Here is a 23,368-nt window from a genome sequence, read left to right as displayed (position 1 = left end):
CAGGTGAACTTTGCCCCGCCCCCCCATCTCGCCCCTCATTAGCTCTTGTGGACCGTAGCATCTGCTAGATTATAGGCCGGCGTAATAAGACTCTTAGACCCCAGGAACTGCACCTCCCTGAGAGGCAGGGCTCTCTGGACCACCCCCCCCCCTCTCCCCTGACCCCTGAAAACCCGACCTGACCATCGACCGCAGGGGTTCCAGACTGCAAAATTGGAAGAGTGTGCCAAGGAGGGACCATGATTAACAAAGTGTAGGCTCTCAGGTGCGCCAGAGAAAGGGGAGAGACTCCGTTGGTAGCGGTGTGTGGTAGCGTGTGAGTGTACTGCTGGGAAAGGACACACATTTCTTAGGATGACAAGCAGAAAATTCAGGTCTATTAGCCAGCGAGTGTTAATGCCAAAGTTTGGGCCCGGGGAATGCCTAATCCCCCCCCCCAAAAAAAAACCCAACCAAACAAAAAAACGACGAGAGAACTAGTAGCTTTCTTCGAAGGTTGCATGCATGACGGCATGGATTCACCCTCACAAGTGCAGAAGATAATAACCTTATCAATCACAGGAGACTTTCTCCACTCTTACCTCCACAATACCTCTCTCTTTTCTGTCTGTCTTTTCCAACCTCCATCCTTCCACTGTTTCAGTTTCCTCCATGTTTAAAAAATGTGGGTTTGTGCGATTCAAATGAAGTGCATCACAGATAAGTGAAAGAAGACAGTCCTATTGATTACTTTCCACAAAAAATGTATCCCACTGTGTAATTATTTTTCCAATAAGCGATAAATGGTCGTTCTCAAAAGACGCCCTGCCATGCTTTTTGCAACAGTCCGTGCTCGCGTGACTACTTTGAGACCAACGAAAACCTCACTGATTACACACTCATTCGTAGATCTGAAGTACATTGCCTTTGAGACACGGTTCACTCTGGCCGCCGTGTCCTGCATTCTGCGAGTGTTTGCAGAGGGAATGCTAGAGAGAGAACGAGAGAAAGAAAGTGAAGAGTTTCTCCAAGTTGTGCTGTTTGACGATGAGATGCTTGCAGCATTGAGAGTCGCTACACAGACGTGATTCCTCGAGGGGGGGGGTGGTGGTGGTGGGGTGTAGGTGGTGGTGGGGGTTCTGAGTCATGGCAGTAGGCAGTACTCGGTCAGCATAGCGTCTCCCATATCAATTTATTTTTCGGGCTCTGATACGCTTTCTGCTCTCTGAGTCGAGCACTGTTTAGGGACGCATGTGCAGAGGTTTCAGGAGCAGTTGGGGGGGGGGGGTGGCTGGTGGCTGACTTTGTTGTGGTGCTCTTTCCTTAAGTGGGAGCCACGAGCCAGCACCTTTCTGTGACAGCTTTCAATTGAAGGACCCTGTGATTGAAACTCCACCGAGCCCACTTGCTTGCAACAGCTGCACGGCACTGTAACTGTGTCTTTAGTTTGTATTCTTGGCTCCCCTAAGTAAACTGAGTCCTAATCCACAGGGGGAGAGTGAGCTATCTAGGCTAATACACTCCACAAAATGGCTCCAATTTTCACCCCACTGTTTGAAAGGGAGGTCTCAGGGCGTGAAGTCTGCACATTATTGTGGGAGAGATATTACAATGCTGGTCCAATTGCAGGGGGGCCTTTTCTTAGACCAGCCACATTGAACACACAAGTACTGCAATGACAAACCACAAAGTGTGTGTGTGTGTGGAGCGTTTACAGAGTGTGTGTTTGTACCTGTGTGCGGTGTTGTTGGTGTGTGGGTGTGTATAGACAGTACTGTGCATTGGCGAGTGTGTAGGTGTGTGAATGTGCTCACACTAGGATAGCCTTGGAGAGAACTGAGAATTTCTCCGATGAACAGATTGAGCGACCAGCTTCTGCCCAGACATTGGTCAGGGAGCAGGGTGCCACCTCAAACATGTCTCCCGAGAGCAACCCAGATCAGAGCTGGCTCCAAGGTGGCTTGTTATATCAAAGCAAAAGGCCGTAATCCTGATTTAAACCCTAAAGCCTGTCTATACTAACATAATGCCTCTTAAGCTGAGTAATTCCTACCCCCCCCCCCCCAATAACTCAATGTTTAGACCTTCTCTTGCACTTCTCTCTCCAATCTTTCTTTCTTTCTCCCTCTCTCTCTCACCCTCTCCCTCACATCCACTTTCTAAATTGTTATCCTTTCCCACTTTCCTTTCAATTCCACCCCTCCTCTCAGTAGTTTTCCCAATCAGCCTCAGAGTCCGGGTTTCTTTCTTCTACATGATTTCTCCTTCTCTCAGCCTCTCTCCTCCTCTACGTCCCCTTGCTTCCCTCCCTCCAGCTTTTTGCGAGTCATCTCCCTACCTCTTCATGAAAACAATAATAACACCAGCGCTAACTGCAACCCCATGTTGAGCTCTCGCTGTTGCTAGGCTACCCCACGGATCGAGTGATTGGTTCTCATTATGGGAAGGATTGAGGTTTAATCCACACAGTGTAATTGCCTGGTTCTCCAATGTAAAGACCAGCTTAGCTCCTACAGACAGAAATGTACACAACAGCAGCGTTGTAGTATCATGTAGCAACGCACACACGGAGCTAATTGTTAATAAATAAACAGGTCCAATCCTCTGCACTTGAACCGGGCTCAAATAAAACTGACACAATGTGAGCCTGTTTTCGCCGTCAGAAAAATAAAAAATAATTCTGTATTTGAGAGTCTTCACGACATAAAAGGTTGTTTGTTGAAGTCAAAGAGGCGGGACGTCAGATCAGAAGCGAAGCCTCGATCGTGTGTCACTCCCTCCACGTGTGGGTGTCTCACGTGGTCAGTGAGTGGCACGATGGCTGAGATGATGACACCCTACACGGCGGCATTGACACATCATGACAAACAAGCGGATCTGGGGGGACACAGTCAGAATGAAACTTGCTCACTTGCACACATGCTCAAAGGCGTGCGTGGAGATGTGTGTGTGCGTGCGTGCGTGTCAGCACATGCTTTTTTTTATCACTTATGAATATGTGTGTACGCCAGTGTGTGTACATGCGCGACAAGAAGGGTGTGTGTATCTGTGCAGTGGGAACGTAAGGCCTGTGTTACACATCTTTGATACTAGGCCTGGGCTCAAATGATTCACGCTGATGTGTGGAAGTCTGTAATTGTTTTTCGAAGCCAAAATAGAAGCACAAGACAAGTCTGTCTCCGAATGTTTTTTTGGAGTTACATAATTAAATACTTGAAGTCTTCATCATATATATTTCAGTTCCTTTCACAACAAAGCTCTCCCAGTTCTTCATGTTATCACAACGTAGTCCTCTTACCCAACAGGAGGAAGGAACGTTCACTGGGAACACAACGTGATAAAACCCTGATCAAACAACAGAGAGACAACCCAGGGCTCGCGCCCGAATCTGCACGACCGCGGCGACTTCCAAATCGGGGGCCCCGCGCGGGCCCACTCGAAGCCTCCGCAGCGAGCGCCGTTGAGGGGATGATTCATGCTAAAGTGCCATGCGGAGCCACGTCGCTCGTCTGGTGGCTGCCCACCGTCGCTGCAGAGAGCGGCGACAGACTTCTAGCAGACTGTTTGCATGCAAATTGAGACGTGGAGTTGCGGCCCCCATATGGAGGCGATCACAGTATCGGGTGGCCCATCCACTCCACACAGAGCTTGTCTCTCCACTGACACTGTGGTTTGTTTTCATCGGGGGAGTGGATCAGGATACAGAGGGCGGGCTGGTGGGCGGCTAGTGTGTGCCTCCGTCATTGTCCAAGAGAGAGTGAGCGTGCAAGTGGATAAAAAATGGGCGCACATGTCGTGACATCTTGTTTTTGCATATTCATGCATGTCAGGGCTTTGCGTGTGTGGGTGTGTGTGTGTGTGTTTGTGTGTGGATTCCCTGTGTCTATCACATATGTATGCAGGATGTGTTCAGGACGGTTGTGTGTGTGTGTGTGTGTGCGTGCGTGATGGATTCTCCCCACGCCACCCAGCTGTATGATTAAGAGTGCTGAGCGTGTGCGCTGGTGATGATGATGAGAGCTCTAAAACAAGGATTAGCCGAGCATCATGGCCCCATTAAAAGTGTCAATCACGGAGCGGGTCTGGTCGTATAGTCGCTTTCAAACAGCCGCAAAGTGCCATTCATCTTTACGGGGCTGTTTTACCATACATCCACTCTGTCACCGCTGAAGGTCACAGTGAAAGAGATACACACGAATCAAGTGCACCCGTTTTGCAGTCAATTACATGTTCATCTGCCACTGACAAAATGGAGGGGCATGCTTGGGTTGTTGGTTTATGGGCACTCCTGTGGAATACTTGGGTCACCTCTATTGTGCACGCGGATGTAAATCATGTCAGGACGGAGGGCGACGTCGTTTAATTTTTTATCGTGCTTCCCTCCTCTATTTGGCTTTTTCTATCATCACATCGTCATCATCGTCCTGATTGGAGCCGTTGACACCATCGTCACCATCATCATCATCATTGTCACCTTCATCATTTGGATGACTATCACCCTTCCCTCATCTCCTCACCCCAGTCCATTTCTCAGAGGCCTAGCCTCAGGCGCCAGGCAGGTGTTTTCCTGTGTTTGGACTGGGTCTCGTCCCTGCTTGTTGTTGTTTTTGTTGTTCTCCCTGGTGGCGTTGTTTTACAGCCCGTCAATCTCCTGAGCGCCAGGCATTAGAGGGACCAGTGGAGTGAGACGCGGAGCACCATCACCCAGGGGACTCCTTCTGTTTCGCTACCCCTGCCGGCTCCTAGGAGACTTCCAGCCAAGTGTACGAGTCTGAACCCCCCTCCCCAACCCCTCTGGATGGAAAAGGCTGCACTACATCTGCTGGCGTGGCCGGCTACAGAGAGACCCGGCCAAGCTTTGCTGATTCTACCCAGCATGCATCACAGCAAGAGCGAGGCTAATGAACATGACCGATGGAATGCGTTCGACCGGATGGCGAATGTGTTTTTTATTCTTTATTTATTTTTTATATATTTTTTTTTACTCTAGAATTCGTTCTCAATAGAAGCACTGTTTGATAATGCCTTTCTGTGAAACATGGGATAAACGGAATGGAAATATCTGTGGAAAAGATCTCTCTTACAAAGGAATCTAATGTCAAATTCGGTCCTTTTTTTGTTCTGTCCAGACCAAAAAGATCAGGCTTCTGGTGGAATCACATGAGAATCCTGAGATAGACTTTCTCTGAGACAGTTAGAGTTCTTTTAAATGGTGAAGTTGCGAGGGCTCCGACCCATGCAAAGTCGAGTTCTGTACCACCCCGCATGACTGAGGAACCAAATCTAAAATGGTCAAAAGAAACAGAAGAATTCACTGAAATATATTTCTTTCTTTTGCTCTTAAAGGTGACTCGGTGTATGGTGAACTGGGGGAATATGAATACACTGGATGCATGAGAAATTTAAACTCCACGGCTGTCTGAATAGGATCCGTAATCGGCCGTCTTTAATGAAAGTCTGAAAGGCTGAAATAACATTAGGTTGGCACACAATGGCAACCTTTACAGTATGTATTAAACCTTAACAGCTCGACCTAATTGGCTCGCCGATGACAAGGGCACTGGGCAGCGGACATTTTAGGCAGCAATGTCAAGCTGACTGACCGTCTGGTCCTCTACCCCCCAAATGAGAAAAAGTTGGAAGGACCTAGTTGATTGAACTTCCTTATCGACTTCTCTGTCTCATCCTGTGGTTTATTTTCTTTGTTTGGTTGTTTGGGATCTTTTTTTCTCTCTAGGATTCTTTTCCTTTTTGAATGTAATTCCTTTGAAAGATGCTGAAGAGGAGGGGGATGAAACAGATTGTCTAGTGGAAGCATTTGCTCATCCACACATCGTTATTTCACAAAACTGTTTCACAATACCCGTGGTTCTAAATAGATTTATAACCTTTGGGCAGTTATGTTGATTGTTGACCACTCTCCATTGGCCTTCTATCAAAAACCATACTGACCTCAAATCAAGTGGCAAAATCACCAGATTTTTGCCACTTTTTAACACTTTTACCCTGTAACAATCGTGAAGGCAGTTGCAGGTGCATCCAATCAATGCCTTCAACGAGGTACAGTACTCCTGGGTCACATCAAGCCCGGACGGTGAATTGGAAGGCCAGAGTTGCACCACAGAACCATTCTCCCACTGTGCTAATCAAGCCCTGTATGTCTGATCAATACACCCGGAGGAAATAAGGAGGAGAACAGATTGCACCCCAGGGTTAGCTCGGTGGCAGGGGGCGAAGTGGCCGAAGGGATGTACCAGGTAAGAAGAGACAGATAAGAGAGAGGGGGTGAAATTGCCTCGGACGAGTTGAGTGATTTGCTCAGATACTCCTTGAGACATGGACCAGACTTGATGGGAGAGCGATGTTACTCAGCAGGAATAAGGAAGCCTCTGATAAAAAAAATACCCAAATGACCAAAGACAATCGTTTTCATGATTGACAGTGGTTATGCAATGTTGTCTTTGTCATTGGCCCTGCAAAAATGATAATTCCTTCTCGTGAACATACAGTGGATTATACATGTCAGTTATGATTCTAATTAATCTGCAATTATATGCACAAATCTACATTTTATGTTTAATCCGTCAAATTTCACATCCCTAATTAAAGACAAAAGCGATCATGTGTAAGATTTCAATCAACACACCCTAAATAAGAATAATCCTCATGGAATATAAAATGGTTTAATCTTCGAAAAACTACATCTAAACTGTATCATCTTCAAAGAACCAGTACCCAGAGGGAACAAATCCACACACAGGCAGGCAAAACATTGCATTATGGGAAAACGGAGGTGTGGCAAGAAAGACTGGGGATTAATAACACTTCAGGAATGGAATTAATAACCTCTCTAATCATCCCAGAGGCTAGTCAAAGTGCATGAAAATCAGTCATCTTCGTGGCGGCACTCAACTGAAACATTTCTTTGGGCTAATCCCTGGATCGATTCCTATGATCGCATTAATCCTGACAAATCACTGGCCATGGTATTCCAATACAAAGGTTTTTCGACAGTAAAGTGCTCAACACGTATATGCCAGAACAAAAGCTTTCAACACAGCCTGGGATTTTATTTGAGCAACATAGATCTCAGTGCCAAAGCACAAACTATGATGACGATATTATCTGTCTCTATCTCTCGCTCTCCCTCTATTTTTCCATATAATTGATATATATAAATGACACAGTAGGTAGAGAGACATGTATACCATAACAAATGCACAACGCAGTCTCGGACATTAAATCCTTGAGCCTTTTGAGAAGCTTTTGAAATGACTTGTATAAGTTAAGTGCTTTAGAGAGAGAAAAAGTACAATATGTACAGTATTTAGACTAACGTGTCGATCAACAGTATCTATTTTTGTTTTCTGAATACTAGAAATGGACATACAGTATACCGGTTTATCATAGAAACAGAACATTCAAACGCTCCAAATGCAAAACTTTGTTTCACAGGGGTTGAAAAGGAAGTTTAGGAGTGTGTACTGCACTAGTGATACAGTTTTGCAATGCTCGCATGAAGTCAGCCCAACTTCCTCTGGAGGCTGTTGAATATTCAACAGTCCCGCCTTTTTTGTTGTTCCATTGGCACACAGACAGGTTCTTCTATTTATGAAACATACATCTTTACAAATGCTAATGACACCAAATATGAATTCTGCTGCAATTCAGAAACACCATTATCATCTCATAATACCCATCTTCCCCAACCGCTGGAAAGTCTTATATTAATTAGCCGAGAGAACAATAGCTATTTCAGAGCAACCTCGCATGTGCTTCCTTTTTATGTTGATGCAGAGTGAATACGTGGAACGAGTTAGCGGGAAGCACTATTTTTAAACAGACCCTAACATTTGAAAACATTATGGTCTGTTTCAGGGCTTGCTTTTCATTTAAAAGCCATTTTTAGGGATGAGCAATGTAAAACAAAAAAATGAGACTGTCTGACACAAACCCCATAGCATACCTGAAAGACTTGACTCTCGAGGACAACATATATACAGAATGTGAGAATTCTGGTCTGCTTCTCTGGCTTACCCTGACAGGACACTGACAGGCTATCACATGAACCATTTGGATCAGAACATGCAGATGGGAGGGTATTCATAATAATACCTAAATGATTTAGTCCCCTAAGATTCACACCCTAAGCACACTATCTGCAGATAGCCCTTGGGGAATAGGCAACCTCACCCACACAGTCATATGGGGCGGAATCATAATTTTAATGAATCCTTCCAAAGAATGCCATCCGTGTAATACAGTAAATGACCTAAGATCTTCCCAGAAATGATGAGCTCAGCACAGACGTCGCCTAATTAAAGTTCCACTCACAATAGAAACGAACAAATTACGAGCCTACTTCTAAATGTCAAGATAACCAATTACCAAAAGAAAATGGCCATTATGGATTCCTTTTGGCCACAGGTGATGAAACCACCTGGAATAATGAAATAAGGCTAGGGGAAAAGATATTACACTTATGGTCACATCCTGGGACAAGTATTAAGCGAACTATAACCATTGTAGGAGTTTAGCCTAGAGTGCATAGGTTGTAACAGATTGATTTCTATATTAAAATAAAAAGTCTATAACTGAATTCTCAATAGAGGCAAGTTGACACATGCAATGACAGGGTTAGGACTTTACCCAACATGTTGTTTCCTTCATGTTTGATACATATGGCGTACCGAACACAGTGTCCCCAATTTTATTATGACATTACAGATAACTCTTGCAACTGACATGGCCAACAGAGCAACTACACAGTGGCACAATGACCTTCTCTGCTTGACCTCACTGCATTAATTTCTATTCACATCCGATTTGTTTGCGATTCAGTCCACTACACAGATCATAATTAGAACAGACAAAGGTACGATGACCCGGGGCGTTTTCTGAGCAGCGCCTGGGAGATAGGCATTGTGTTTTGCTGAAGAATGAGCCTCTGACTGACTGGCATATACCTCACCTCGACAGAGAAGAGGGTCGTGGGCGTTCGAGAGAGTGAAGTAAAGAGGGGAGAGAGAGAAAAGAGAGAGCTGGAGAGTTTCTCTGAGCTGAGGAAGCCCTCGGTGAAGGCTCGCCTGAGAGAAGAGATGTCCTTCTGTGAGATGACGGATGGACCGCTGAAGCAAAAAAAAAAAAAGCACAAAAAAAAAGATCAACTTTCAGCCTGTATTTTCAAAGACATTTTTGACAGGGAGAGAGCCTGCTCTGTGGCAATGAGTGTAGCCATTTTGAAGTCTCCTACCTGCTTCAGAGAAGCAGGGAGCTGAAATAGATATAACTCCCGGCTGCCTGGGTATTTTCTTACCCCCCTTCCTTTGCCTGTTTTTGACAGGAGACTCTGAATTCTTGAGAAGTTGTCTTCTTATTTTCTACCCCTAGCAGTGGGACAATGCATGTACTGTGTGCACTCCAACACTGCATAAACAAACGCAGGCACACAAATACATACACACACACACATGCCCACAAACCAAGAGCAAAACAAGAGTAGCCGTGCACTACAAACAAAGGCACACCTGCCACACTGACACTATTTGGCGACAGGCCACTAAATCTGAGAACGAAACAGTCGAGGCGATAGCTGACAATCTTCACCTGCAAAATACGTTCCTGACTGTGCTATGTGAACTCTGATGCAAGCAAATAGCTAACAGCCATCAACTCAGGACAGATTTTGTATACTCCACCATTTTAGGTCATGAACTGGGGAGGGTAATTCACCCACTATACTCTCCTCCTCCATTGCTCCTAATAATGCATCTTGTGTCAGCCACTCTCCCTGGGTAACTTGGGTGGGGGTGGATAAAGCAGCAGGGTATCTGATTCCTCTGACAAGGCAAAACCACATAAATACTGTGGAGACTACAGCAGCAGGGTGGGGGTTGTCCCATCCCACCGCCTCCAACCTAACTCAACACCCCCCCCCCCCCGCCTCGGACGACCCCATTCAGTGTATCCTCCTGCCCCGGCTACCCCTAACAAGCCTCATCCCTTTCAGGCAGGCTTCTGAAGGGCTCTTTCAGGCTCGGTCCTTAGATGTTCCAGGGCTTTTGTATGATGGTTGGCTGTCTGATGTGACTCAGTGATAGAAATTTGACTGACTGTCTGGAAATGTGGGTGGTGGGGGTGAGTCATGTATACATGTCCCTCATGCAAGGAAGACATTTTAAGTGTGTGTGGGGGGGGGGGGCAATTACAGTATTGATTATTTATTTCCAACCGCCTGACAAAAGGGTGAGGGGGTCTTTGAAGAAGTTGAAACAAAGTGGAATTTTTCATTCATTCAGATCTCAAATTTGAGGATGCCCTATTAGCTATGAGCTATGCAGTCTTTGCGGGTGGGGTTACTCACACCAAACACAACTCTCCCTATGTCGCACGATGCCACAGTAGATGGTGATCTCCACTGTACTGTAAGACCAGAAATGAAACCAACAAGCACAGATGTCCATCAAAACTATCCGCCATCCACAAATGCAACACCTTCTGAAGTTTTGGAAATCATGTTTGCAGTATATGTTCAGGATGTCACATCACTCCGAAGTGAATTTTTAACCAGTTTTCACACATATGCCCGAGATTTGGTTCCATTCCCATGTAACTCATCTTCCTATGGTGGGAGGATTACCCAAGAGCCATTGCAATTAGCGTGTTCTGGTATGGTGTGACTTTGTCACGTATCAACCAGCCCAATGATGCCTTCTGTGATCACACCAGTGCTATGAATGCCAATGGTGATACAAAAACGTAACCTTGATATTGACAAGTCATTAGGCTGAATCATTAAACTGAATGACTTACAGTCAAGAGGATTTGAAACGACACAGAACAATGGTATTGTCGAACTCTTTTCACAATGAGCTTACAAGTACTGACAATGAGAAAGTAAAGAGATGTGGGAGACAACAAGAAAACGATTCAAAGCGACTTTTCGGGCCTGAAAAACAACAGTACAACTGTTGTTGCTCTATTGCACCATCCACCTGAAACATACCGAAACGTACAAACGGGATGCACACACACACAGCCAGTGAAGTCTTTTGCACACTTTTGCACACTGGACGCAACGCAAGGCTTGTTGTGGGATGTGACGTGATATCTTCAACAGCTCTTTTGAGAGCCCCGGGGAGATGAGGGTGGTGGGGGGGGGGGGGGGGGGGTTGGTGGGCAGAACAAGGCGCTGAGTGTCCCAGAATAGTACTAGCTGAAGGGGGTTGGAGAGCAGGGATGGAAGACTCCATCATGGAGTCATAGTTGGATTCCAGTGTTGAGTCACTCCTTGTTGGCTCCTCCCTCTTTCTCCTTCTGAAGGTGGAATGCCATGAGAGTTTAGCTCCCAGGCACCACTACAAAGAGTTACTCAACAGTGGGTCAGACAGGTTCCGGAGGGGACTTTTTGCACATTCGCACTGGATTGTTCTGTTTCACCCAGGGCCACGTGTTCATGGTTTGCGAAAAGGAGGTGATATACACACACACGCACACACACACACAAACACGTGCATGCAAATACACATCTTCACAACCGTCCACTCAAATAATAATTCACTCACACATACAAGGAATATTTGCATACATATGTGTGAAATACACATATATCTCACTCAAAATACCTTTAGAGGAAGATGCAGGGTTCGAGTAAGAGGGATTGCCAAGGCTTTGGACATATACACCTCTGACTGCAATGCCTCTGCTGGCACAAGAAGGTTCAAAATCCCACCCCCACACAGGTGTTGCAAAGCTGATTTATGTTCAGCTCTATCAGATAGATAGATAAAGAGAGGGGAAGCGAGAGAACGGGGAAGGAAGGGAGGAAAGGAGAGCCATATGGAAGAGCACTGCAAGGAAGCAGTAAATGAAACCTTGAAGACAGACACTGAAGAGCTAGGAACTGTAATAAAGATAGCCTGATAAACTGGCCTCTACTTTTCACAAGAATGATGGTCCAAAAAAGTTCCCATGTCTGAAAAACACATTCTCTCCTTTCTCCCCTGCTGGTTCACACACTGGTAACACACCGCCAACACACAGTTTATCAGCATTGATCAGGAACAAAATCAAGAACAGTGTTAAATACAGTCCAAGGAGAGAAAAACACTCTCTCTCACACACACAAACACACACACACATACTTATTTGACAATGACTATTGAGGTTGATGAAAACCTACGCTGCACAGATATGCAAATGAAGGAAAAGTTTTCCCTTGTTGGACCCACGCTGCAGTGTGGGTCCATAATTAATTGAGCGAGTTAGCCTAGCTAAAGTCCAAACACCTGGTGGCTTGTAGCATCACTCTGAGATAGCACACCACTGGGATCAGACAAGAACCCACTTCAAAGCAACTTTGCCCCATTTATTATTAACAGAAATATTGTTTTGCAACAGTGGCTCCTCTCCCTTCTATAAGGAGGGAGCAAAGTTACAGCAGGTATTTTTAGATGGGTGACAGATTGAACTGTTCAGACTTGTCATAGTCGCAGTCTCACTGTGTTACGGCACGGTTACAGAATTAGGAGATTTTTGTTGTTTTTAACTGTTATGGGGGATGCTATTTTACAAGAATTCTAACAGTGTTTATATGATCTGATGTCCTAGGTAGCCTACATATCTGGATTCAAATCAAACCTCATATTTAAATGACAGAGCTGTTGTTTACAATGATGTTATTCCAGAGCAAGTCTGGGAACAAGTTAAAACCAAACCAACAATTCACAAACACTTGTTATTGGCCTTATTACCAAATATAAACTATTATGATGAATTGTCCAGGTGTACACCCTCTAGTGGTTATGGTACTTGCTGAGTAATTGCCAAAACTATATATAAAACAAAAATCGAATTGCCTGTTTTGAGTAACAAAATTACTTATGGGTGGCTAACAGAATACATAAGTTAAACTAATCTGTGCATCTATAACTGCAACAGTAGTGTGCATGCAAGTCATCGGGAAAATATGAGAAGATATATTTCCGCCGACGACAGAGGGCGTAAGTAAGTAAGGTTCCGAGCACTGCTGGAATTCCGACTGAGCCTCAAGATGCATCTGCAGCAGTGGACAGCCGCCCTCTCTCACGCTCTCCAATTCTCGCTCATCCTACTTTATTGCACTGCCTTACTATACCGTAACCGCACGTAGGCTAGGTTATCCTCATCCACATGTCAAACCGGTAAAGGGAAGCCCTCGCACGAGGTACGATGAAGAACACTAGTAGCCTTTATTATGTCTAATTTTACTCACCTGCACGCACACTCGCGCGCACAGCCCTTACCACGTCTATACACGCAAAAAGGGTGACAGAATATTTGTTGCCGGTTCCATTTGGCCAAACCGAACACATAGGTGTGCTCCGGTCATCGGGTGATGGCGAATAGGCTACGATAGAGAATCAAATGAAAGGGGTAGCCATTAAGAGCTTAAAGCTAATAGGCAACACTGCGCGCGTTGCGCCGAATAGCCAAGCCACCTGCAGTCGACCACCCGCGTTCATAAAGTGACCACAGGCAAGCCACAAGACTGTGCATTCCAAACCGTCTCCCCACTGGCATGTACCCTAAGAAAGAGAGAGAGTGATTTGTGAGAGAAATACATGTCAATGTGCTTTTGTCGATTTATTTAGTTGATTACCGAATATACAAAAGTTTTGGTAACATTGGAGGCAGGTTGAGCCTTTGTAAGAAACGTATGACCACTGTCCACATCCCGAAAAACAAACAAATGTAATACATTTTCTCCCAACAGGGTTTTATGTCTGCATTAAATGCTGAATGCACAAATCCTGTAAATTCGATAGTAAAATATGCCACAAGCTAACAACATAACCCTCTGTTTATTTAGACTACACGACAACAGACTCTAAAACAAACCTCACCGTATCCCCAACCAAAACGGTTTCAGGTTGTGAGGTAAAAAAGGCAGGAACATTGCATTTTCTTTCCACGACTGAGTCACTTTCGTTAAATTGCCTACTGTCCTAAGTAAATGCAATTTTCCTTGATTCTCTGTTCCTCGTCAAATAGTTGTCGACTACCCTTTAGACCTACCGATCAAGTTCAACCCTGTACGTGCGCTCGGGAGAGAGAAACTGGAGGGGGTGGAGAAAGCGCGCAAGACTGCAATATCATTTGTGAATCGGTCTCACAGTGCCGCAGATAGGGGCTGCAAACGCACGCAGCGCTTATGCAGGTGAGGTGCCGACTGGCAAGTAGACTAAGAATGTGGGACAGAATAAGGAATTCATCGTTGAAATTGTACTAATTATTCTCAATACCTTCATCGGAATTACAATTTTCTGTGTTCCTCTCTTTTTTCCTGATCTCCGCAGTAACATTCTTTTTTTTTTTTTGGCCAGGGAGTTTTTCCTCATTGCCTGCAAGTGAGCGAACTATCACACATTAAAGAGACTTGAGAAATCAGAGCGCACGGATGCTTGGATAGTCTACAGGGCAGATCATATTCTGCTTATTCGCATCTTCAAGGTAAGAGGACGGGCAGCTCCATACAGTAGGCTCCTGTGTCTTCAAGAGTTCGGAATCTGTGCGGGCAGTCTCATCACTCTTATTCTGTATTTGGAAATATCTTTGGACGGAGTCATCTTGGATAGCCCACCGAAAAAGGAAGGATTCTTTATTTGAATTGCAATTCCAGGATACGTTTTCAAACTGAAATTGACTGATTTAAATTTGAAGTGAATTGACAAAACTGTTTGGACATTTGCATGATCATGTCATAATGCTTTCATGACAGAGGCTACAACAGTAGCGCACGGACTGTTGCATTTGTGCTTTTCACGGAATGTGTCTTTATTAAAATAAGAAAAGAACAAAATATTGAATACAAACGCAAAAAAGCAGAGAGAATAGCCCGCGCACTTGCTGTTCACTGCAGTTGAGGCAGAGTGGGAGGGCGTCCGGAGAATGAAGTCTCACGCATCCTGAAACGGAGGACTTAAAACCTAACCGAAAACGAACATTGTTTAACAGATAAAAATATAGGCTACTCAGCTAAGAACTCGTATACAAATTCGATTTCAGGCTTCATAATCAAGTAAATTCATTCAGGTGGAACAATGAGGACTACTGGCGCAGTGGACTATCTATGCTACTGTATTATCATCCTGCAGCTGCTGAATCAGCCCGCTGCTAAGCAAGTGCTCCGATATCGCTTGGCTGAGGAGGGACCCGCCGATGTCAGGGTAGGAAACGTAGCAGCAGACCTCAAAATTGTTGCCGGGTCCGGTGAGGTTACATTTACGCTCGAGTCCGGCTCAGATTTTTTCAAAATAGATAACATTACAGGCGAGCTGACCACCAATGAACGACGGATAGACCGTGAAAAATTACAACAGTGCCAAATGATATTTGATGAAAATGAATGTTTCATCGATTTTGAAGTGTCCGTTATTGGACCGGCGCAGAGCTGGGTCGATCTTTTTGAAGGAAAAGTAATCATTTTAGACATAAATGACAACACCCCATCATTCCCCTCACCTGTTCTGACTTTGTCTGTGGAAGAGAACAGACCTATTGGCACCCTTTATCTATTGCCCCCGGCCACAGACAGAGATTTTGGCAGAAATGGCATCGAGAGATATGAGCTTATTCAGGATGGGGAGAGCTCGAGGCGGCTGGGCTCGAGCTCCGGGGGACGCGCGGACAACGGAGATTCTTTCTCAGGCAAGAGGAGATTTGACGAGGGGGCAAGCAGAAGTAGTGTGTTTGAACTGCAAGTTGCTGATACGACGGACGGCGAAAAGCAGCCCCAGCTCATCATTAAGGGGGCACTGGACAGGGAGCAGAGGGACTCTTATGAGCTCACGTTGCGCGTCAGGGATGGGGGTGATCCCGCACGCTCCTCTCAGGCCATTCTCAGGGTGATGATCACCGACGTGAATGACAATAGCCCGCGCTTCGAGAAGAGCGTGTACGAGGCCGACCTACCCGAGAACAGCTCCCCTGGTGCCCCCATCCTGCAGCTGAAAGCCTTTGACGCCGACGTGGGGGTGAACGGTCAGATTGAGTATGTTTTCGGGGCAGCCACGGAGTCAGTGAGGAGGTTACTGAGGCTGGACGAGAGCACGGGCTGGCTGAGCGTGCTGCACCGCATAGACCGCGAAGAGGTCAGCCAGCTGAGGTTCACCGTCATGGCCCGGGACCGCGGCCAACCGCCTACAAAGGACAAGGCCACGGTGATCCTCAACATCAAGGATGAGAACGACAACGTGCCCGCCATCGAGATCCGCAAAATCGGACGCATCTTCCTCAAAGACGGGGTCGCCAACGTGGCCGAGGATGTGGTGGTGGACACCCCCATAGCCTTGGTCCAGGTGTCTGACCGTGACCAGGGCGAGAATGGCATCGTCACCTGCACCGTGGTGGGGGACGTCCCCTTCCAGCTCAAACCGGCCAGTGAGATGGAGGGGGAGCAGAACAAAAAGAAATACTTCCTCCATACCTCGGCCCCGCTGGACTACGAGGCCATACAGGAGTACAATGTTGTCATTGTTGCTGTGGACTCGGGAAGCCCTAGCTTAGCGAGCAACAACTCACTCATCGTCAAGGTGGGGGACACCAACGACAACCCGCCTGTGTTCAGCCAGAGCGTTGTGGAGGTGGTCTTCCCTGAAAACAATGCCCCTGGTGAGAGGGTGATGACCTTGTCGGCCATGGATGCAGACAGTGGCAAAAATGCGGAAATCGCCTATTCTCTGGACCCATCCGTGAATGGAATTTTCTCGATCGATGAAGACACGGGGGACCTCAGAGTCCATATGATTTTGGACCGTGAGCAGGCCGACAGGCACGAGTTCAAAGTGATAGCCAAAGACAAGGGCATGCCCATTCTGCAGGGCTCCGCCACGGTGGTCGTCCTCGTGTCCGACAAGAACGACAACGAGCCTAAGTTCATGCAGGACGTCTTCACCTTTTACATCCGGGAAAACCTGCAGCCCAACAGCCCCGTTGGCATGGTGACCGTCGTGGACGCCGACAAGGGGCAAAACGCCCAAATGAGCCTGTTCGTCGAGGAGGAGGAGGATATCTTCTCCATCGAGAATGACACAGGGACGATCTTCTCCACCATGTCCTTTGACCGCGAGCTGAAGACCGCCTACACTTTTCGCGTGAAGGCGGTGGATGGCGGAGACCCGCCCAGGTCGGCCACGGCGACGGTCTCTCTCTTTGTCATGGATGAGAACGACAACCCCCCGACGGTTACCTTCCCCATCAACAGCTCTTACACCCTCCTCCCCCCGTCCAGCAATGTCAGGACCGTGGTGCGAACCGTCATGGCCACCGACACGGACACGGGGATCAATGCCGACCTGAGCTACAGCATCGTCGGTGGCAACCCGTTCAAGCTGTTTGAGATCGACGGCGGCAGCGGGGTCATCTCCTTAGTGGGCAAGCTGGAGCAGAAACACTACGGCCTGCACAGGCTGGTGGTCCAGGTGAACGACAGCGGCCAACCTTCCCAGAGCACCACCACCCTGGTCCACGTCTACGTCAACGAGACCCTGTCCAACTCCAGCGTGGTCGAGGCCCAGGTGGCCAAGAGCTTGGGTACCCCCCTCAACACCAACATCGCCGGCGACCCCAACTACGACCTGGGCAAACAGAGGCTGAGCATCGTCATCGGGGTGGTGTCGGGCATCATGACGGTCATCCTCATCATCCTCATCGTGGTCATGGCCCGTTACTGCCGCCCCAAGAACAAGAACGGTTACGAGGCGGGCAAGAAGGACCACGAGGACTTCTTCACGCCCCAGCAGCACGACAAGAGCAAGAAGCCCAAGAAGGACAAGAAGAACAAGAAGTCCAAGCAGCCGCTGTACAGCAGCATCGTGACCGTGGAGGCGTCCAAACCCAATGGCCAACGCTACGACGGCGTCAATGAGAAGCTGTCGGACAGCCCCGGGATGGGACGCTACCGCTCCGTGAACGGAGGGCCCGGAAGCCCGGATCTGGCCCGGCACTACAAGTCCAGCTCGCCTCTCCCCACCGTCCAGCTTCATCCACAGTCTCCGACGGCCGGGAAAAAGCACCAGGCGGTACAGGATCTGCCCCCTGCGAACACATTCGTTGGGACCGGAGATAACATTTCCCTTGGATCTGACCACTGCTCTGAATACAGCAGTCAAACCATCAACAAGTACAACAAACAGGTAAGACTCGATGACTTTCAAAGATTTTCTTTGTCTAATCCTCTCTGTTTGAAATGTGTGTTCGTGTGTTCCTCCCTCTTAGCGTAATCTCGATCATAATGCTGTCTGACAGGGATAGTGTCAGTAGTTATGTTGCTTTTTATGGTGCTAATGTGTGTCAAGTTAGTTGTGTGGATCTGTTTTGGTTTGGAGTGCCATTCACATGGAATATTGAAAGGGGAGACGAGAATGTGCATATCCCATTTGGATATCCTTTCAACGCAGCATTTCAATGCAGCACCTACCCCACTTTTGTTCTTTTTTTTCTGTGCTAGTGTGGAGACCTGTTTGTTTTCAGACTGGAGGGCGTCATGTTTGCTGACCTGGGCACATTAGTGGCAGTGCCCCAGACAACTCACACAAGGGTCTAATTTGCAGTTATTTGATCCCTGGGGAGGCCTTGGAAGTTTTGGCACCCGTCAGCTAGGTCAAGCCCCAGCCCCACTTTTTATAACAACACTACCTCTTTTTTTTTGTGTGTGATGGAAACAAAGGAAAAGGGGGAAATTAGGAAGCTGAAAATGTAGCAAGGAGTGGCGGTGTTAGGAATGCTTGCTGTGGTGTCGTGTTTTACAGGGCTCCCTCGGTTTGACTAAGAACATCTGGGCCGGCAGGTCATGTTAACATTCCTCTGCACTGGTGTCTCGTGTCTCTATCAATTCACCAACCCAGCAGTGTACTCTCTCTCTCTCTCTCTCTCTCTCTCTCTCTCTCTCTCTCTCTCTCTCTCTCTCTCTCTCTCTCTATCTCTTAGCCCAATTTCTTTACTTATGGATCCATCCTTCCTTCACACCATCGTCTCTCCTCTTTTCTCTCCGTCTTCCTCCTCTTTCCTCCTTTCTTTCTCACATGCTCTCCCTCCAGCGTTCCTTACCTCTGTCTGGCTCTTCTTCCCTCATCACCAACTCTGTTTTCATTTGCAATGTAAAAGGCCTTTGCGGCTCGAGGCACGACAGGGCATTCCTTTTTTCGGGAGTGTGTGGTGTGAATTAATCAATTCATATCATTATTGGTCTTTTACTTTATTTTCCCCTGCCGGAGTCAAGTGAGGCGAAGCTAGGTTAATACATTATAAAGCCATGCCTTTTCATCTGCGTTTGCCAGGAAGAGAACACTTTCTCTATTGTTTCATGTGTTTTTCTATGGCAGTCTAATGCATTATTGATTACTCTCTTACATAGTGTAAGCAGCCACTCATCGTGCATTCCTGAGTGCTGTTCCCTCAGCACTTGGTTGGATTCTCTCTGTTTTTCTTGGTCTGTCATTCCCCCCCCCCCACACACCCTCGGATTTTTAATTTCCCTCTTTTTTCTCTCTCCTGTATCTGTTCCCATTTCCTCCTCTGTTCCCATCCACTCCTGTGTTGTTGCCCGTGCTCTCTTTTGCTCTGTCCCTTGCTGCGCAATATCTGCCTCTGCATTTCTCCCTCTCTCCAAATCCAACTTCCTCCCACCCTAACTCCTCTCTTGCTCAGCCTCTTTTTTTTATGTTCCACCCACCCACCCCACCCTCTCTCTCTCTCTCTCTCTCTCTCTCTCTCTCTCTCTCTCTCAATCTCTCTCTCTCTCTCTCTCTCTCCTCTCTCTCTCTCAAAATCTCTCTCTCTCTCTCTCTCTCTCTCTCTCTCTCTCTCTCTCTCTCTCTCTCTCTCTCTCTCTCTCTCTCTCTGTCTCTCTCTCTGTCTCTCTCTCTCTGTCTGTCTTTTCTCTCTCTTCTCTATCGCCATCTCCCACACCAACACACCAATCCATACCTCTGTCTCCTCCAAATCATTGTTCATACGGTACACTCTCATCTGTTCCTCCTTGCCTTCCTTTTATTCTTTTTCCTTCCTCTTAAATCCTCTCTACTCCCCATATACCTACCCTCCTGCTATTTCCCCACTCGTTTTTCCCCACTCGCTCTCTTCTCTTTTGGTTCATCTTGATTCGGTCTCTGTGTCTCGAACAGCGTCCAATATGGTGTGTGTCAGCGGGTTGGTGCTCAGAGTGTGAGGAGTGCTGTTGCTTGCTGATGTCTCATGCATAATTAAAAGGGCACTCTATTCACTGCAGCAGCATGTATTGTGTGTCGCTATTCTCCACTTAAATAATTCTTTATTTACCTCACGGTGCGCACAGCGACAGCTTTTATGGGTCCTTGTTCATGTGGTTTGATGTCCAGCCCCCGACCAAAACGCCCATAGGTCGACACACTCGACGGCATGATGCACCGCCAAACACTATTTTTGCACGCACAGCGTTTTTTCGTCGGGTGCCAGGACATGAAGGCTGTGTCCCTGTGGATGACTTGTCAACGGTGTGCCTCCTCGACGAATGTTCAATTGCTAACAGTGCTAGAGGCCAGCCACTGCCCCTCAAAGAAACACGAGGCAACCGTACTGTGTAAAGCAGACATTCCTGAATGGATTTTTCACATGTCTCAAGGTAATGAAATCCTCAGTGTCAACACTTTATGTTCAGGTGAAAGGTAGATATTTAGAGAGATAATTGCTGTCTATAACCACAAGGATGCTTTTTTACAGAGATTAAACCTTTACTGGGTTGTGCGCTCTGAGTATGACTTTAAAGCGGCAATTCTTTATTAGATCAGGTGATGGCTCCAGTCATGTTCTTGCGGTTAAGGTCACTGGAGCTAGGCATACTGGAGTCTCAGGTTAAAAGTCATTTGGTTAGTTTCAGTTTCACAAGTTCATAAGAATTATTTTGCGCTGAAGTAGTATTTCTTATTTATTGATTTCTTTTCTTTTTTTCCTTTACTTCTTTCTTCCTTTTTTCTGACTTTATTTTGTTCTCAGTGCTTCCTATGGTATTCTATGAACTGTGGGAGTCTGGATTAGGGGATTAAGAGTTTTCCTCTGCTTTTGAAGAATAGAAGAGGATAAAGTATCCTATGCTTTTGCTTGTACATTATGTAATTCAAACACAGCTGAATCCTCTGCCTGAAATTTGATTTGATTTGATCTGATTGGATTTGATTGTTTGTTATTTAATCAACATTTAAACATAGACCAAAAGGTCTATCGGTTTGACAGTGAATGCAGTATTTGTGACAGGCTTTTTGTGAAGACCCACTTTAAAAGACGTCGGATATTTGTCTCACACCCACAATATCGCTGTCTTCCCTTCTCCTCCTGTTCTTCCTTATCTTTCAATGTGAGAGGGAAACAAGCAGGACTCAAGACAGGGAGCCCTGATAGTGGTACACATAATGGTTTATACTGTTTCACTGGGGACTTGGGATGGAAAGAGAGAACACAAGCGAGAGAGAGATACAAAGAGAGGCCCATTGACTGCAATGTTTTGTATCAGGTTGGCATCTCCTCTCCCTTTACCTTCCAAAAGGCCCTAAAAAAAAAGAAGTCTGCAAATAACCGCACAGCGCTGCTCGGCCACATGACCACACGACCACAGGTAACCAGGCAACCAATGGCGAAGCAAAGCCTCCCTTTTTATTCAAACATCAGACATTTAGGAGGTTGTTTAACCGGGCGGAACTTGAAAGGAGAAGCCAATGTGTCACCCTGCACCTGTCGTGGGGCAGAAAAGAGGGAGACAAAGCTGAAATTTATGCCAAAACTTCACAGATTGGATGATTCTCTCTCTCTCATGTTCATTCTCATTGTCTATTGGGTGATTGCTGCTTTTACATTGTTGTTCAACCCTAAGGTGTGGGAGTGTTTGTTGAAACTAGATAGTTAATTAGCACATTCACACACAGTACATTAGCCGCTCTTTGTTGGCGTGGGAAGACCTTCAAGGCAGAGACATTCGTCCAGGAGGATCTGTCCCAGTCACACCAGGCCCTCAGGGCAGGCAACCCCCCCCACTCCCCCCACACACACACAAACACACACCTCAACCTACCCCTCAACTGGGTCATCTGAGGCTGCCTCTCCTGATGTTGCCTCGGGGCTGGGGTCGGTGCCGTGTGCTTGACTGGACGATGCCCTCTCTCCGGCTCTCACCCCCTCTCCCAGGCTCTCACCCCCTATCCCAGGCTCTCACCCCCTATCCCAGGCTCTCACCCCCTCTCTCCGGCTCTCACCCCCTATCCCAGGCTCTCACCCCCTCTCCCAGGCTCTCACCCCCTCTCCCAGGCTCTCACCCCCTCTCCCAGGCTCTCACCCCCTATCCCAGGCTCTCACCTCTCTGTCTTCTTGCACAGCTGTTGCCCTCCCCTCCCACTCTCCAACCTTTCCCAGCCACTGGCTCAGCGCAGTCGTCGGGCATTTTATTTGCAAATGGCATCTTCCCGCCTTGCAACACTATCTCCGAACAAACAATATCCGCATGCAAATAGGGATCACCTGGAATGTGTTTGTTGGCCAAAACACAGGATGTGACAACCCCCCTCCAGCACTCTCGATCCAGCGAGAAGCAGCCAATATGGAAATCAGCCGTTTTGCTTCAGGCCTCATTTGTTTGAACCTAAACAGGAGTGTAGCCACCAAAACACTTCACAGAAGCCACAACTGACCTCATTATCGGGATGAACCCTCCGTGACCTTGCTTCTGTAGCATCTGTCTGACTCTCTACGTCCGCAAACAATATGGGGTCTACATGTTCGCATCCGGGCTCTCCAAAAGTATTCATCACTGTTTGCGTTTTTCGGGCCGCAGAGCTCAGTGTGGCTCTCAAGTCGGTGATTCCGATTTTATCTGTGTGAACAACCAAGGCGGTCCGTCAGCAGTTGCGCTCAATAAGGTAATTACTTGATAAGAGGTTCTGTTTGGTGCTTTATCGTGTTTGGTCAGGGTTTCTCCCCCGTGGTTGCTGATACTGGTCGCCTCTGCAGCCAGAGGAAACGACAGCCATTATAGACCAAGTTGGCTGTTATCATGCAAATGGCTGTGCAGAGATTGTGAAACAATCCCGGATTGGTATCTCAGATTTCACATTTGGGAACACATTGCAGGTGTGTGTTTGGTATGTTTTGAAGACATATGTAATTGTAGGTTGGCAATGGTGCTGGACAACTTTGTTACCGTTTCAATAATTGCTTCAGGGAGAGAAGATCTGTTGGTCAAATTGGGATTGCAGCTTGACTGGATTGAGATATGACTAACAGCTGCTCATCAAAGATGACAAATTTGATCTCACTACAAATCAGTGATCAAAGAAGCCAGGTTGAGGGCTTATGCTGGTGTCAGACGGCAAATGAGAAATAAGATCAG

The 23,368-nt window shown here is 46.9% G+C and overlaps 1 protein-coding gene across 4 annotated transcripts in view; it reads left to right on the top strand.

The window, feature by feature from the left end:
* The first annotated feature begins 14,129 nt into the window (after positions 1 to 14,129).
* pcdh7b (protocadherin 7b) overlaps positions 14,130 to 23,368 on the top strand; it is a 106,345-nt gene continuing 97,106 nt past the window's right edge. For 2 of the 4 annotated variants that reach the window (XM_062449229.1, XM_062449228.1), the window contains exon 1: positions 14,130 to 18,152. In XM_062449229.1, the coding sequence (XP_062305213.1) occupies positions 15,060 to 18,152 (3,093 nt within the window). In that variant the 5' untranslated portion in view covers positions 14,130 to 15,059. The remainder of the gene's footprint in view (positions 18,153 to 23,368) is intronic. The other 2 variants (XM_062449231.1, XM_062449230.1) reach the window with 1 other exon arrangement.

Source organism: Osmerus eperlanus, chromosome 23, assembly GCF_963692335.1.
Source record: "Osmerus eperlanus chromosome 23, fOsmEpe2.1, whole genome shotgun sequence".
NCBI lineage: Eukaryota > Metazoa > Chordata > Actinopteri > Osmeriformes > Osmeridae > Osmerus > Osmerus eperlanus.
Note: the sequence above shows the minus strand (reverse complement) of the source record. Positions and strands in the feature narration are given on the sequence as shown.